This window comes from Platalea leucorodia, assembly GCF_965183815.1.
Source record: "Platalea leucorodia genome assembly, chromosome: 6".
Lineage (NCBI taxonomy): Eukaryota > Metazoa > Chordata > Aves > Pelecaniformes > Threskiornithidae > Platalea > Platalea leucorodia.
This window is the reverse complement of record NC_138828.1, coordinates 58,060,014-58,077,682: the sequence shown is the minus strand read 5'-3', so window position 1 is coordinate 58,077,682 and position 17,669 is coordinate 58,060,014. Positions and strand designations below refer to the sequence as shown.

General features: G+C 39.8%; 1 protein-coding gene across 1 annotated transcript in view; it reads left to right on the top strand.

The window, feature by feature from the left end:
• GABRB1 (gamma-aminobutyric acid type A receptor subunit beta1) overlaps nt 1-17,669 on the top strand; it is a gene marked incomplete at its 3' end in the record, with an annotated part of 139,673 nt that overhangs the window by 58,489 nt on the left and 63,515 nt on the right. The window contains exon 4 of the mRNA XM_082315220.1: nt 15,121-15,341. Coding sequence (XP_082171346.1) covers nt 15,121-15,341 — 221 coding nt within the window. The remainder of the gene's footprint in view (nt 1-15,120; nt 15,342-17,669) is intronic.

The window sequence follows — 17,669 nt, the reverse complement described above, 5'->3', positions numbered from 1 at the left end:
AGAAGTCAGCAGGCAGAGCCATTTTATCATACCGAAGAATAGCGAGACTCACCACCATTACCACAAAGAAGAAAAACCTCCCCATGACCTCCATTGCTGCTCATGTCATGAACAATGGCATTACTTAGTCACCTCTGCTATACCTCAAAACCGCCAAACAGCCAGCCGGTCTCCTGTCCCAGCTTCAGTTTCTTACTATCATCCCCCTCCTTGCCACAGGAGGTGCAGAAGGAAGAGCTACAGCTGTCCCAGAACTTACTCCTCTGCCAGGCTGCTTCATTGACATTGGTTTCCATTCGTGTCCATAAACACCCCATTTATCAGTGTTATCTTCAGAAAAGCCAAGCCATCTGGACCTATACATTTCATACGCATCCAACACCAGAACCTTTGATTAGCTCTGTAATAAGCTAAGCCAGTCCTACAAAAAGCCGTAGTTGGGAAAACATTAAATTTTAGCTTTAAACAATAACAGCACAGACCTAGGCTTCACATAGCTTGGCCATCTGCATCTAGAACTTTTCTGGCTGAAAACAAGTGGATTTTAGTGGAAAATTAGTCTTTCTCCATCGAGGCATTAAGGAAAAGAAACAGAGAAACAGCTGTATTTGTAGAAGGAATAAAAGCACAGGCACAATTCAAAATGCTTGTTTCACTTGTGAAAACACACTGAATTTCCATTCCTTTGTGGGATAGAAGTTATCTAATTTGCAAAGCAGTGAAAACTTACCAGTAACAAGTAGCTATTTACTTGTTTTTAAATGGAAAAATTCATGAGGACTTTTAGTTGACGTGGTTAAGGCACTGCAATGACTCCAGAAATTAAAGACCCAGAAGTAAACATTGCCTGGCCAACAACCCATGGATTTAGGATCCCTTAGCCCCCAATAGTCCCTCTGGCCTGTATCATGTCAAGCGCAATAAATTAAGGAGGCACCAAATCTATGCCTTCTGTGTCAGTAATCATCACGTAAAAGTCCCTGTGAGCTGCTTTAACTTCACCCTTCATACTGTGACACAGCTGTCCATAAAAAGCACAAAGGGAAGCGAAGCTGTGTGCAAGAGCACTGCTACACGTACTGCTGCTCACATTTCAGGACAGACCAAGAAAATTAATATTCATAAGGGGCGGGAGGGGAACAAACCAAAAAACCAAACCAACACCACACTTCTCCCAGCAAGGCTTCCCGTCTGCCCCTCTCAGAAGTCACCATGCAGGACAAGCTTTAGAACAGTGCCTCAACATTCAGCGATAGGCTGTAGCAAGCAAGGAAAAGCTGAAGGGTCAGCCTGGCTTTCCTTATTTTGGCAAAGTCCTAATAAATAACAGCAACCAAAGACAAGAAAACACTGAAACAGCCAACTGGCTGCTGAGCTCCAATGGTATTTTAATACTGTGAAAACACTACAAAAATTACATGGCCAATGTAAGATAGCAGGTAGGCCACCAGATGCCAACCCACAGACCTTGCATGCCACAGTCATTTGAATAGTGTCAGTGCAGCCCTGGCAATACATCTGAGCTTTTTCTGTCACTCTGACCTGAAGCCGTAGAACAGCTTTACACAGCTAATAAACCTGGCCTCTGCTGCAGCCCCATTCATGGCACCACACTGCAAACTCGTTCTGGTTCCTCCTGGCCTCCTCTGACTAGCAAATATGAAAAATGGAATGGCATTTGCCTTCAGTTGAGAAGAGCGATAGGTGTGCTCTATGATCTTTCACAAGTTCCTGAGTTTTTCTTGCCTCATTTTTGAGGCTGTAAAACCCACTCCAGAACTGTAGTTTCACAGCTGCTCTGAGCTGCCCTGCCTTCCCTCCTTTGGTCCTAGCTGTCCTTTCCTGCCCCAGCATTAGTGCTTGGGTAGTCACAGTGGGGACAGGATCAGAGAATTTATCTACATAAAAACACACCACACCACAATAGTAATGATAATGTTCATTTCTAAACTGGATCGATTCCCTCTGCTTCCTAACTAGCTATTCAAAAGTGTGCTGAGCCATGAGAAGGGATGGGAATAGTGGTTGTCTTGAGCTTCAGTAAGGTGAAAGCTTTCTGAAACTTTGGTCTCAGAGAGGCTTTATTGCTGTAAGCATTAAAGAAAACTGATCTTTGGTTTTGCTTTATTTATAATATAATTTGCAACAACGCACTTTCCTAAATTTTCAATATATTGGCACCAATCCCAACTTCCTGCACTAAGCTATTCAGTTCTCCAAATAATTCCTATTCCTATGTTCTCCCTAGTTACTTATTTGGCAGGAAAGAGAGACTGCACTTCCATATCCACATGCCTTCAAACTGACTGATGAGTTATTATTTGCTCTTGCTTGTTTTTCTGTCTCCTAAAATGCCTACACATACTATAAAATGTTTTGAAATGTGGATTCCCATGAAACTGGCAATGGTACTGGATTTGTAGAGTTTTAATCAGATTAATCATATTAAATTGGCCAACTCAATTAGTTATCCAATTGGTTATGCTATTAGTAAGATAAATATAAAACAAGGTCCTTTATTATCAACACTCTCAAAATAGCCTGGATTCTGCTCTAAGGACAATGATATGTGCATCTAAAGGCAAACTGATTCCCTGCAAAAGCCAAAAGCAAGTTTTCCACAGAAAATTTGCATCAGTGTTGTAAACTCATCAACTATGATGTTAAATTATCATGTAAGCAGCTTAATATTTAAATTATTCAGTCATGAGAAATCACATGGGGAAGCTTTTTCTCAAGCTGCCTTTTGTAGGAACATCCCAGGTGCAAAGCAAATATTTACAGCGCACTCAGTTTGCAGTGACCACAAGATGATAGAGTTCAGGATCTGGAGGATAGCTGGGAAGGTGAGCAGCAGAGTTAGGACTCTGGGGTTTAGGACAGTAGAGTTTGGCTTGTTCAGGTAATTGCTAAGTAAAATTCCCCAGCAAGCAGCCATCAAGCAGAAAGGGTGGAGGCTAATTTTTAAAGAAAACTTATTAAAAAATAGGAACAATCCACCCCATCATGCAGGAAGACCAAGAATTTCAGCAGCAGGCCTGCCTGGCTAAGACAGGATTTTCTCGATGAAATAACACACTAAAGGGACTGTACAAGAGATGGAAGCAAGGCAACAAAACTGTCAAGAAAACCAACAACAAAGAATTATTTGTTGTTGAACAAGGTGGGAAGGTGAGGAGAGGGAGTTGCCCTCTGTGTGAGAAAGCAGCTGGAATGCATGGAGCTCTGCCTTGGGATGGGTCAGGAGTCAGCCAAGAGTTTACAGATCAAGATTAGCAGGCAGACCAATAAGGGTGCTGTTGTAGTGGGTATCTATTATAGACCTCCTGCCCAGGAGGAAGGTGTAGATGAAGCCTTCTTCCAACAACTGGAAGAAGCCTCGTGTTCACAGGTCCTGGTTCTCATGGGTGAGTTTAACCACCCTGATATCTGCCAGAAGGATGATACAGCAGGGCTCATGTAAATCTTGGAGACTTCTTGAACACATTGACAACAACTTCCTGGCACAGCTAATTGAGAAGCCAACAAGAAAAGGTGCTCTGCTGGACCTCATAGTTACAAGAAGGAAGAACTTGTCCAAGATGTGAAAGTCAGAGGTAACCTTAGTTGCAGGGACTGAGAGATGTTAGAGTTCAGGATCCCAAGAGGATGGAAAAGGGCAAAAAGCAGGACCACAGCCCTGGGTTTCAGGAGAGCAGCTAAGGCTGCCTCTGACTTTCATGTCTCAGATGAGTTCAAGGAAGAACTTAAGAAGTCTTTTCCAACCTAAATAATTCGTTGATTCTGCAAAGCATAAAAGTGTTGCTTCAAAACCCAGCTGGACCTGAAAGCAGAAAGAGACAGGGCAACAACAAAGGCTTTTGTAGATACATTAATTACAAAAAGAAGGTGAGGGACAATGCGGGTCAAAAGGTACTTAGGAGTTGACCAATATAATTTCAGGACTGCTGCCTGCCTCTGAAAAACATGTGTGATCAGGGAGGTCTCTGATGACAGGAAGGACGACAAGCGTTATACCCATCTCTAAGAAAGGCAAGAGGGCCCAGGGCGCTCTAAGCCTCACCTCAGTCCCTGGAAAACTCACAGAGCACATCCTCCTAGAATCCACTTCAAAGCATATGAGGGACAAAGTGGTAATTAAAATAGTCAACACAGTTCTACTGCAGGCAAATCATACTTGATCAAGCTGACTGCCCTTTACAATACAGAGGCTATCTACATGGATGAGAGGAGAACAATGGAGGTAATATAACTTGATTTTAGTCAGGCTTTTGACATCATCTCCCACAGCATTCATATTTGGAAGCTGAGGAATGATGTGCTGGACAAATGGGCTGTTAGATGGGTTGAAAATTAGATAGCTGGACTGCCAGGGCTCAAAAGGTAGTGAGTAACGGCTTGAGGTCAAGCTGGCAGCCAGCAACAAGAAAAACAGGCAACACTGGAGCCGACACTGTTCAACATCTTCAGCAATGACACAGAACGCATCATTAACAAGTACATGGATGACTCTACATTAGGGAGAGTGGCTGACGCAATCAGTGGCAGAGCTTCATTTCAAGTGACCTTAATAAACTAGAGGACTGGGCTAACAGGAAACTCAGAGTTCAGCAAGAACTACAGATGTCAACCCCTGGAGCAGGTTGGAAACCAGCTGGTTGAACAGCAACTGAATGCAAGCCACTAAGTGCACTCTCAGCATATCTAAAGTGAACTGCATACTGAGCTACACTGGCAGGGGTGTGGCCAGCACAGAGGGAAGTCATTACCTTCTATATTCCAGTTACGTTCTGTAATGGTAAGACTGCACTTAAAACAGTGTGTCCTGTATCCTCCCTCCCCTCAGGGACTGTGAGAAACTGCAAAAGGTCCAATGGAGACCTATGAACATAGTTAGGGCCTAGAGCCCATAACCTATCAGGAGAGACAGGGAAGCTGGGCTTGCTTAGTCTGGCAAAAGAGCCAGGGGAATATTTCATTGCAGCCTATTACTGCCTGAAGGGAAGATGACAGTCAAACCACTCCCAGTAGTGGCAGATGATATAATAAGGGCAATAGCTACTAATTGCACCTTGGGAGGCTCGGAGTGGATGTCAGGAAAGACTTTTTCACCAGAAAGTCAGTACAACATTGGAAGAGGCTTCCTAGAGAGGCTGTGGAATTCCCATCCTTGAGGGTCTTCAACGTTTGCTAGAGAAAACAGTGTCTGACCTGAGACAGGGTTGGTGACAGTCCTGCTTCAAACAGGAGATTGGACTAGAAACTCCCAGAGGACCTTCCAACCAGCATGTCAGTAGTTTTATCATACTATGACAGTGTCACTAATACCCTTAGTGTTATCAACTCCAAGTGCAAAATACCTTCACTTTGAGAGACATTATAAAGCATAAACATCATGATGCTCCTCTATCCCAAGTTTCCAGATACAGCACAAAAATGTTACTATCCTTCATTTGGAAGTATCAGGGAGACAGCCTGACCATATGATTTATGAGTTAGAACTCTGTAAAGCAATCAGGATACCAACAACATACAGGAAAAATCTCTCCAGCCATGTAACAGTCTTCATTATCATCACCGTTTTACACAATGCAATTCAAGCATAAGCATCATGAACAATGAAACACAGTAGTCTCAAGCAGTTTAGAACAAAAAAAAAAAAAAAAAAACAAAAAATCACCACACAAACAAAAAAGACAAACTGAAACATACATGCAAAGCAAAAAAAAAAAAAAAAAAAAAAAAACACCAAACCAAACAAACCCACCAAAAAGAACAACGTTGAAGTATATACGAGTCTAAAGATCTGGCAGCTAAATAATTACTGTTTCAACTCCAGGTAGAGCCACTGACTCACTGCATATCACTTCAACCTGCATCTGCTTCTCTGAGAACTAAAGAAAATGGATACAGTAGAATGACAACTGAGAACCAGGCAGGAAGAATCAAATAGATTTCAATCACCAGACCCACAGAAACAGCAATAACTCCTAACTAACCTGAACAGAAGTAAATTGGTAAAAAATATATTACATATACATGTATGTTAAGGCATTAAAAAAAAATAAAAACGAGTAGTGTTGTTACAGAGGTAGCCCAACCTCATATTAAGATATACATAACTTCCCTCCCACATTGTTCAGCATCTTCTGGAGCCAAAGAGTCTGGCCATGGTTTGCTGTCTTCACTACTGATTTCTAACTCCTAAGCTTTGCTTAATATAAGCCCCTGCACAGCAGATTTAAGGGTTGTAGGGTTTTTTCTTTTACTGTACATGCTCAGCTAGCTTGTCCTGTGACTCCAATTCATTTTTGATATTGCTGACGTTCTTGCGCTTGTGTTCTCTTCAACTTCCTGTCCAATGCTTATAAGATTTCTGGTACTGTTATCACTTACACAATAGTGTTCAAGACAAAATTCAGCAAACCTCTCCCATCTGCTCCTAAGCTAGCAATCGGTTTAGCTTTGTCTACAGCACTGTTCACTGACACCATAAGGAATTCTTCTGAGCTCTTAGCACTGTGCCATCCTCCTTAGACATTTGGTGCACTTCATAATGGTCTTATAGTTCACTCCTGCTGAGCTAAGTGGAAGTTACAAAGAAAAAATATAATCAAGTGCTTCAGAAACAACTATTGTTAGGAAAAGGCTGCTTTCCAATTATCTTGCTTATAGGTAGCAAGGGAAATGTGGTTTAATTAATCCTCCACTTTTCCACAATGTTTTGCCTTTACTGGAACTTTAAAGTGCTGCATCCTTCCATCGTATCTTTTTCTTAGTTTGCTTTACTGCTCACATCACATTCCATATTGCAGACCCTCAGAGCTGATCCATGCCCACTTCATTAGGATTCAGTTCTCCAGTCAGTGAGGACCCATCTCCACATAGTTCACACAAGAACCTGGGAAGTACAGTTTTCTCCCAAATACCCAGTCCCACTCATATGTATTGGTGCTATCAGTTCAAACTGGCTGAAACATTTTGGAACATAAGATAAAGCTTGAAACTTCTTTTCCTTGGAGTGCTTGCTCCATCCACTTTGCAGAGAGGATGAAGACAACACTACTTGGGCACAATGTCACAGTCCTCAAATGTCATCCCACCATTCCTTTTCATACCTGCATATGAACAGACAAGCTTTTTGCACAACTCGGAAGAATCCTAGAACATCCTCGACTTCAGCACAAAGCAGTGTGTAATACCTAGAACACCTTTGCTCTGTAGTTGCTAATATCTGGACCTGAACACTAACCGGTCTATACCTGTCTGTCTATATCTGAGGACTCCATCTGGACAAGTTTGGTTTCGTTGGGTTTTTTGGCAAAAACTCACTTTCGGCTGACTCACAGAGAGAATTGTCTAAGAGAAAACACGTTTGTCTCTTATTGCTGTCTACATTTGCTCTTAAAAGATGTATTTAGACATGGAATAACATATGTTGGTCTGTGGGCTACTTGCCAGTAAGAAGCTTTTCTCTTCCTTTGTTTTCCCTTCAAGTGTTCTTTATTCAACCCCAGGTGCTCTCACTGGAGCCAAAATATAAAGGACACTTATTTGCTGCCTGTAAAAATATATGCACACACTGAGTACAGTTACTCTATATGCCAGTACACTTGTATTTGTTTACTCCAGCATTCATTACAATGCCATCTTACTTAAGCACATATATCTCCTGTGCCATATTTTTCCTGTTCTCCACCCCTCCCCTCAAGCATGTTTATGGTAGTATTACCCTCTATACAGAAAAGATTACCAGCTTCAAAAGAAAACAGAATAGTGTGGGAATAGATATCATTACTTGCTTCCTACCTGTTAGTACCTACTAAAAGCAGTTCATTGATCTTTCAGGGAATATGAATCATACCATGGACATGTTCCGATTCTTATGTCGACAATTAGCATAGCCACTTAAGACAGACATAGTATTAATTTGCACTGCGAGCAATGTTATACTGGTGTATTTCATTGCTACCCTAGACAGTGGGTTATGCGGCTGGAAGTTTGAAGTACAGCTGGGAATGCTATAGTGGTCTTAAAGCTTTCTTAAATGAGCTTCCAGCATGCAGTGAGGATAACAACAACATATCTGTAAGCTTACCTAACCTGCTACCTTACTTTCCTGCTAAGCTTAGCCAAGTCCACTCCTAATCAAAGCACTCTGTATTAGTATTTAGTACATCATTTCTTTTCTTCCTATACAAAGACCAAGCGGCACTTTCGGGCCTCTGGGTTAGCAAAGCTCAAATAAGAGAAAAGAAGCAGAGGGCAGGGCAATGCGATATTGATTCAAAGTACAGAAGTCCTTACTCTTCTTCTTCCTGAGAGCCAAAGTAGAACACATGAGATAAAATTGGGATTTTGCCCTCCTCTATGTTAAATAATGCCAAACTAACAGAACACAACTATCATAACAATCCATTTAAATGTCAGAAGCAGTAATAAATACTTCTGCTAAGTATTATTACTAAAACACTGAACAAAACACAATAAAATACATAGTCTACTGTTGTAACTAAGAAATGTTTTGCCTTTTGGTTTGCTTTTTCAGTAATGATTGAAGACATTGCATGTAATTCCAATCCCATTGCAGTTAAGGGGACTTCTGCCTTGACTGCAAAGAGTAATATTGGATCCCAATACAGTAATGATGAGCATCTTCATTTCCAACATGCTACACTTATAATGAGTCTAATCTTGTTTCTGGCTGTGCTTTGAGCAATAAAGAGCATCATCATTACAGCTATGCGGACTCCTGCCAGATCTCTGCTTCTTTCTGCAAGATAAGACTGTGATGCCTCGTACTTGATTTAATTGTGAAGTTATAAATGCCAACAAGGTTTATGAAACATTTCTCTGGAGAATTATCAGCACATTTGAAAAACAAAAAGGCAAGGCACTTCACTAGCAACTAGAGCTACCAATTGGATCAAACAAAATAACAATACCTTGCACAACTTTTTCTCCTACAGAAGTCTTGCATCTACAAGTTATTTACAATTTTCTGACAGAAACCATGATTTCTGCAAAACCAAAGCTTGCTGTGGGAAAATTCTGATCACATTAACAAAAACAAACAAAAAAACAAACAAACAAACAAACAAAAAAACCAAACACAAACAGCTTCTCTCAGGAAAACAGAAGGCTTTTAGTCTATTGTCCTGGGGTCAATGGAGCTTCCTATCTTGTCTCCCCTGACAGAAGTGTAGTTCACAAGAACCACAGCCTTCTGTGAACCAGGCCAGTGGACTGAATAATTTGAGTACTTGCTCCTTGCCCTGTCCTCCCACTACTTTGAACAGAAGAGGGGAACTGGATAACATACGCTGCATCAGTCTTCATTGAAAACAAAACCAAAAGGAACACTGAACTATGTCCTTAGAAAGAAAGGCAAATACAATTGATCCAGTAGCATGCACATCCCTAACTTCCTCGCTTCCTTGCTTGGCTGGATTGCAGACTTAATGAAGAGATGTAGATGCCCTGACATTTTGAGAGAAGAGCATGAGTAGAACCAGTATTTTCTTCCTCCGTAACTTGGGTTAAAATGTTTTCCTCTAACGTCTGTGCAGTATCTGCAATTGAGCACCAAGTGTATATGGTAAATTATACGGGATTTAAAAAAAAAAAAAAAAAAAAAAAAAAAAAAAAAAAAAAAAACACCACACACACACACCCCAAAAAACCCAACCCTACACCCAAAAAAACCACATCACCATTTGCATTCTCTTGTCTTAAAATAGCTCCTTTGCAGGCAAGGGTATAGATCTTCTCTAGGAGTTCCAAGATAGGACACCTAACTGTTGCTAAACAAATGACAACAGCTTCTTCTGATGCATTAGCATGCTTACAACATATGAATGAGTATGCTTTTTTACGATTTGCAAATTCAGCACTTACCATTGTCTCAAAACTCTGCCCTTCCCATTGTTGTTAGTATCAGATAAACATGGAAAATAATCTTCCCCAATTAATAACAGCTTACAGTCAAAGCAGGACTTACATATATTGCTGTTCTACATTTATGACCTTATTGCAGCCAATATTAGTATTCTGATCATCACTCCATATTTAATTTTAAATTGTAATTTCAGTTATGTTTGTCTTGATTAAGTTATACTATATTTGCATTGCATCTCATTTTCTGTGATGCTGCCAAATATTTAATTATCGGATGGTTCCCAAGGATATCATTTAAATTTAAGATCATTTGGATGTACAGTATGCATCCCACAACTATCGATATACACTGTTATCTATTAAAAGTATGATATCGATGCGTTTCAGGTATTTGTTTTGCTGCACAGTTCCTTCACGTGCAAACTCATCTAGAGATCTAACATTCGATATTGAATTGACCTGGAACAGCTAAATATTCACAAAATATTCTTCCATTTACTAACTTTTGCTAAGAACTGTATCCATATTGTTAATTTTTAGGTGGTAAGACTTTTGGAGTGTGCTTTAGTATGTGGTCATTACTTAAATATATCACAATGTACTAAGCTGTTTTCAATACATGAAACGATCACAGAACTTAGATTGAGGCCACCTTGGAAAGAGGAAAAACACAAAAGGTCTTTTAGATCACAGAGCTGAACGTTGCAAGCTAAAAGATTCCCTATTTTCCCCTGAAAACATGTATGTCTGGAATTTGTGAAAGATGAAGCAACTGCCAGTACAGCAGATATGTAAACTCATCTTTTATTCCAGAGTCCTTAATTCAACTGATAAGTGTGGTGAAGTACCAGTTCTGTGTCTCCCAGGTGGTTAGATTATAAAGTAAATGTATTCCACATTATATTCTGCTGTGCTGAACTGGTAAACCACACAGTGGAAATTACCAGCAAGTCCAAATTATCTAGCTATTTTATGCATCTTTACTGGTTTCAGAGAGCTACAGAGGTTTATCAGGAAAGAAAAATTCCATTATTGCCCTTACATCATTATACATATTGCACAAAAAAAGATTAGGTAACCAAAAAATAGAAAGAAAAAGGAAATTTAGTATTGTATGGGAACTCTCCAGTCTATTACTTACTGGAACTATAAATGAAACCTGAAAGGAGGTTGTAGCAAGGTGGGGGCTGATCTCTCCTCCCAGGTAGAAGGCAACAGAACAAGAGGAAATGGCCTCAAGTTGTGCCAGGGGAGATTTAGATTAGATATTAGGAAAAATTTCTTCACTGAGAGAGTGGTTAGGCATTGGAACAGGCTGCCCAGGGAAGTGGTGCAATCACAGTCCCTGGAAGTATTCAAAAAACATGTGGATGTGGTGCTTCAGGACATGGTTTAGAGGTGGACCAGGCAGTTCAGTTAACAGGTTGGACTTGATGATCTCGGAGGTCTTTTCCAACCTTAACGATTCTATGATTCTATGACTGGTCCATTCATTTTCTTTACTACAAGAAATTTATATTACCCAAGTGAACTGTGAAGCTTGATGCCAATATTTATTTATGAGGCTGCTTAAATTCAGATTAAGAAATAATTTGCCATTCTGAGTAAAATAGGCTAGTTTCTCTTACTCACATTTTCACAGAATCTCTCTTACCTAGGACTAGCACATAAGTATTTGTCTTAGCAATCTAATGCACCTTATTAAAACACTGTTTGATACACAGTTTGGCTATATGTTATAGTATACATCTATATACACTCACGTGCACATTACCAGTTTGATAGAAAGAAATAAAATTTGCACAATTACTAAGAAAGGAAAAAACCCATCTCATTCTAGCAGATCAGACTTCATCACATACAAAAAAAATAAATAAAACAAGCAACACACATGAAAACAACTTTATCATTAGTGCTCAGATATTTACCACTAGGAAGGCTGACTATGCCCTGGAGAAGCAGGGAGGCACTTATGGAAAGCACAGACGGCTCAATTAAACCTACTGAAATATCATGATTTTTCAGCAGCATTACAGCTTTTTCTTTTATTATAGGAAATACAGCTAGGCAAAAAAAATATTCAGTGTGCTTCTAAAAAAAATGAAATATTTTTTGAAACAAATCATTTAAAAGAACAGTTATTTACAGAAACATTCTCTTTTTTTAATTTTACATTGGGCCCTGCTTTTTTTCTCACTATTAGAAATTCTTAAATACAAAAGTTAAACATAGTCTGATTTATTTTCATATCTAGGCTGATGCTTGAGATCTTGGGAAGCTGTCATAAAAAGCTAAAGAAATTCTGCCGCCAATTACCACTATAGATATGAAAGATTCAGAAATCATTCATACACTCTAGAGCTGGAAACCACAAAATCCCCAGTGAATTTTACAGGGTAGAAGGCAAGCATTCGTTACATTCTCACTTCGCTCGCACCACTGTAAAGTATAAAAAGAAGAAAAATACAAAACCTCTAAGATGTGGCTAGCCATATGGTTTGCTGGCATTTCATTCTTCACTGATGAAATATGAGAAAGGTAAGGCTGTATTCCATTTAAAAAAATCAGAAAATGTATAACTATATAATTTGGGTTATTATAGCTCAGATATCATTTGCTTTTCATTAAAATAACCTTTAACTATGCTTTTAAAAATAAGAACTTACAGCAACAGGGACTCTCAATCATGAAATACAACTCTTCATTTTCCTCATTAAAATATTGCATGAGTAATGGGGAATGGAAAAACTTAACTCTTTCTGAGTTAAGAAACATTGAGATTCCTTTAGGATGAAGCTCAGTTTTTTTTGTCCCCATTAACACTTGTTGGCTTTCTGCATACTTCTACATAGTATAGCACAATTGCAGGGCAGAGGATAACTCTCTACTGTAATGTTACCAACAGCAGTATTCTGTATACAGCACAGCTGGGTGAAATAAAATTTCTAAAGCAGACCATGATGCTAAAAATAACAACTAATTTTCTCCTACTAGCCATAGCCAAGAGACAGAATTTCTTTTTTTTCACCTGATCACATCCTTTAAAATCTCTTGTAGCTTATCTTGGCTATTTTTCTCTCTTGGTTGAGCTTTGAGAACCATCACATAGGCACCACTCTCAATTGTTAGCTTTTTTCCAGGACAGCATGACAGTTCTACAAAAGCAGCTTTAAGACCTAGTGAAAATATAAAGGAAAGCAGGAAGGAAAAAAGATTATTATGTATAATTGGAATTTCTATTCCAGCTGTGCTGCAGACTGCATAGGCTCTGCTGAATCAGGCAGAAGATATAGAGGATACCAAGTGAAGCACTTAGCACTGGGGATTTAATTTGTATCAGCCATTTATGAAAGCTTTTCTACCTAAAGTTGCTCGAAATAGGACAGGCTAGAAAACAGATACAACATATGAAAACTGCACCAGAAAAGTGATTTTTTTTTTTTTTTCTCTTTTTTTTCCCCTCATCCAGTTCCCATCTGTCTGTGGGTCTGTATATGCATAAGAGGAACAAAGCCCAGGAATTTAACTTCTCTTTAAGTGTCTGCTTCTAACCCAACTCTATTCAAATTGTACATTCAAAAACTCGCCTCCATTGAGTTCATGCTTCTCCATACTGCTATTTAAATTATAAATCACCTGTTCAGCAGAGCACAACATACACCCCACTGTGTTACTTTGTAGTTCCAGGCTTGACCAGAGTGGTCTGAAAAACAAAAGAAGCTGTCCTGACCTCCTCCTAGTTACCTGGGCCAGGAAAAAAAACTTATGCCTTTGGCATACCATCTCTTGGCTCTGTCATGGGTAACCATCATCTTGCAGGCCTGAAAAAGGGCATATCTATGAAATCCTTGCAAATCGGTGCTCAGAATGGATGTAATTGTCCTATTGTATATGACCACTGATCATCAAGTCATGCATTTCCTTCATAACAAAACAACGACTACAGGCCCAGGGCAAGCAAGAACAATATTTTCATTAACTTCTTTTACTGATAAGTCTGTAGTTTATAGCTCTGCTATATGCAACATTTCAGGCAGAAAGTCTTTTTGAAAGGTAAAAACTCTGCTTTGATTTCATGGCAATGGTACAGTCTTCAGAAGTCACTAAAGATGAAAGGAGCAAATCACATCAGACAGCTTTTATTCTCTATTTCTTCAAAAATTACAGTCCAGGCTAGGATTTGTGAGGATGACAGAGGTAAGGCTTTCTCTCACATAAAAGAAAATCTTACTGCTAACCATTTTTTTTTTTTTTTCAATAATATCTATAATTTTGCTGCACTTCTGCTGTTAAGATGTGTGACAAAATGACCTGACACTTGAAAGGGGGCTGAGGGAGGAAATGAGGAAGAGAAAACTAATACTCCACATACTGCTGTTCCGGTCATCTTTTAAGGACTCCATCAGCTACAAAGTACATGGGCTTTTCCACTTTAAAAAATTGACTACCTTTAAAATCACCAAATTCCCAGAAAGACAGACACGAGAGAGTAAATCAGACCAGAAACCTTTTAGAACAATTTCTTTTCAGACTAAGTGAAAGCTGAAGGACGGCATAAATGGTATTTCACCTAAGCCACAACGTGATAGTCAAGAGACGTTCATTCTCCATGTGGTAATATTTGATTGCCAAGGACAGAAGGCACCACATTTCCCAGGCTGAGGTGAGATGTGCCCAGCTATCCAAGGTCATTACATTTGACAACTTCAGCAGATGCAGAATGGGAAGTTGTCCATTTTATGTTCTGAGGTCATATTTGCTCTTTCTCGGGAGGCCTAGGGACTGCTGGCCTTTCTGGATTGTGTGGGGAATCTTTCAGGATGAAGACAGGGAATATCAAAAGAGTGTCCTCAATGGTATGCAATGCTACATGGCTGATGCCAGCTAAACCCTGCTCTTTTCACATTAAAGAAAACCTATCAAAAAACACGCAAGTGTGATCCACAGACTGGAGACCCAAATGACCATGTATTCCCTTTGGCTCAAGAGGTTTTGAAAGCCTATGACTGAGGGTGGTCACTGCCATTGGTGAGTAGTGTGAAGTTCGACATTAACACAAACAGGCCAAGATTTACAATCATGGTTAATGACAACAACATCTTAACAATCCTTAAACTTCTTATTGCTACTGGTATTCAGTTACCGAGAGTTATCTAAGAACTAAACTTCTGTTAAGTTAATCAGTATACAAAATACAAAAAGCCCTTCTTATTTCTTCCCTAGGACTACACCCTGACCATGTACTTCCAGCAGTCCTGGAGGGATAAAAGGCTCTCTTATTCCGGAATACCTTTGAACCTAACTCTGGACAACAGAGTGGCTGACCAGCTCTGGGTGCCGGACACGTATTTTCAAAATGACAAGAAGTCATTTGTCCATGGGGTGACAGTGAAAAACCGAATGATTCGACTCCATCCAGATGGGACAGTCCTTTATGGCCTACGGTACGTTGCGTTTTTTAATTGGATATATGGCTGTCCTGGCAGAATGCACATTGTGATGGGTAAGTGCAGGTAGTACCAATGCTGCTCTCCTCTCCTTACTCCTGGTTTCTCAGTGCAGCTTTATAAGTCAGCAAACACTCCACCTAGACCACCAGAACACATCCGAGAATTTTCCTCAGGGCATCAAAACCACCTTTAAAAGCTATAGCCATAACTAACAAAGCCTAATGCCTCTGTTTCTTTCAGCTCCTCTGAGCACGTTAACACTACCAATGAGTACTTTATTATGGTTCTCACCTGGTAATCAATCATAGCTTAGACAAACCCTTCTTTTCTTTTGAAATTCTCCAGCAGTTCTTTAGAACAACGTAAAAGATAAAATTGGGAGTCATCTGAAGAAATGTGACCAGCATTTGGTAGGGAATAAAAAGAGGACATTTGAAAATTTACATGAATTAAGGATCATCTATACATCCTAGTACAGGCTTTCTTTAATCTGTCTTATTTATCAGTGCCTCTTCACACCACAACTGCTTCTTTATAAGGTGCAACCTATGTTCACCCCTGCAGATAAAAATATATTCTAAAATCTAAACAGGCACAATCTAATAAGGTACACAAATGTAAAGTTTAGTTTAAACTAAATTATTTTTTATGTTGAGGTTGCTGCAGGGCCTGAGTAGGCTTTACATTATTTTTAAAGTTAAAGTAGCTTTGCTTGGGAAAAAAAAAAAAAAAACCAAAAAAAACCAAACACACAAAAAACCACCACAACAAAACATCACCTGCTTGAAACAACCTTTAATCACTATTATCGTTCAACAGTGAAAATAATGTCTGAAGAATATAACCTGAAAGCATACTTCAGTTAATCAGAAAAAAAAAAAAATCATAAAACAAAACCTAGCTGAAATACCTCAAAATGGTACCTAAGATAGGATTGGGGGGAAAAAAAAAAAAAATCCAAACTGCTGCGGCAATTCAAAATGAAGTAATATTTGGGGAAAGATAATTTAGAGCTTACTGAAAATAAAAGTTTGAAATGACCTCTTAGCCTACAAAAACATAACCTTTTAAAATACAACACTACCCATGCACTCAGAAAAAGCCTTCCAACCCATCAATTCAAGCTTCACAAGAAACAAAAAGTCATTTAAAAATTATTATTTTGGTTCATCGTAAGTTGTCAGATTCACAGGCAGTGCATCAGTCACTACCAAGGACCACACAGGCACTTTGCTACAGCCACATCTCTTCTGGTAGAGAAAAACTGCTACTTCAGTTGTGAAAAAGCAAACAAGGAACCCATGAGGAAATAGCTGATAGACTACAGGCTGTCATTATCATCTGCTGAACAGAGCATTTGAAAAATACGTCTTTCCCATTGCCTTCAGACCTACTACAGTTCCTTTCAATCAAACTGACTCCTGAAAATCAGCTTAGCAGGGCAGTTATAAGAGGACTTTTTGGCCTAAGAACTTTTCAAAATACTGGTTGTTTTTCTTGAGGCCAGGAACTAAATTTATTTCCATTCCAGGATTCGCACAGTGGCAAGAATGTGCATTAGAGCCAAGTAGTCCCTCAGAAGCAGTTGTACACAATATAAACTACACCTAGAAATGTATGCCATGCATGTACTTCCATACACGTGCCATGCATCTGATATCAATAACTGTCTTCTGCAGATGTAGCAAAAGAAGCTGTGACACACCTAGTGAATCTGCTGTGAGTCCTTTCACATGCTTCATCCACAAAGCACCAGCCTGGCCGAGAAGCTGTGACCCTGCCCGAGCAGAATGCCTGCGCTCTTCCTCTCAGAGGCGCTCAGGCAAGCCTCCAGTGCTACAGCAAAGATGGTCACCTTCACATAATGAGGTTGCTGGTTCATAGGATTAAATAACCATTCACATTTGAATGGTTAAGCAGCAACTCTGCAACAGCTGCAGCTCAATACCCCATGCAATACCTCACTGCTTTCAGTAGGAAAACCAAACAAAACCAAGAAAACAAACAGAAAAAGACCACGCTAATACAAAGGGCAACCTATATTCCACACACTTACACTCTAGTACTGGGCAATCTCCTTCTCCTCCCTCACCCCTGCCTCATGCCCTTAAGGCATGCTGGCACAGGGGCAATCTGGGGTTCTCCCAGGCTTCTGGGCTTCAGTATCTTAACCCCAGAGAAGGCAGCAGAGCCTCAGGGTGCAGCAGGACCAAATATTGCCAGATGTGCCCATCTCTACCAACAGCTTTGTCATCACCAACCACATGCAGAAGGAGACACTCAGCTGTCAGGTCTTCTGCACGCTCAAGCTGATGTGCCACG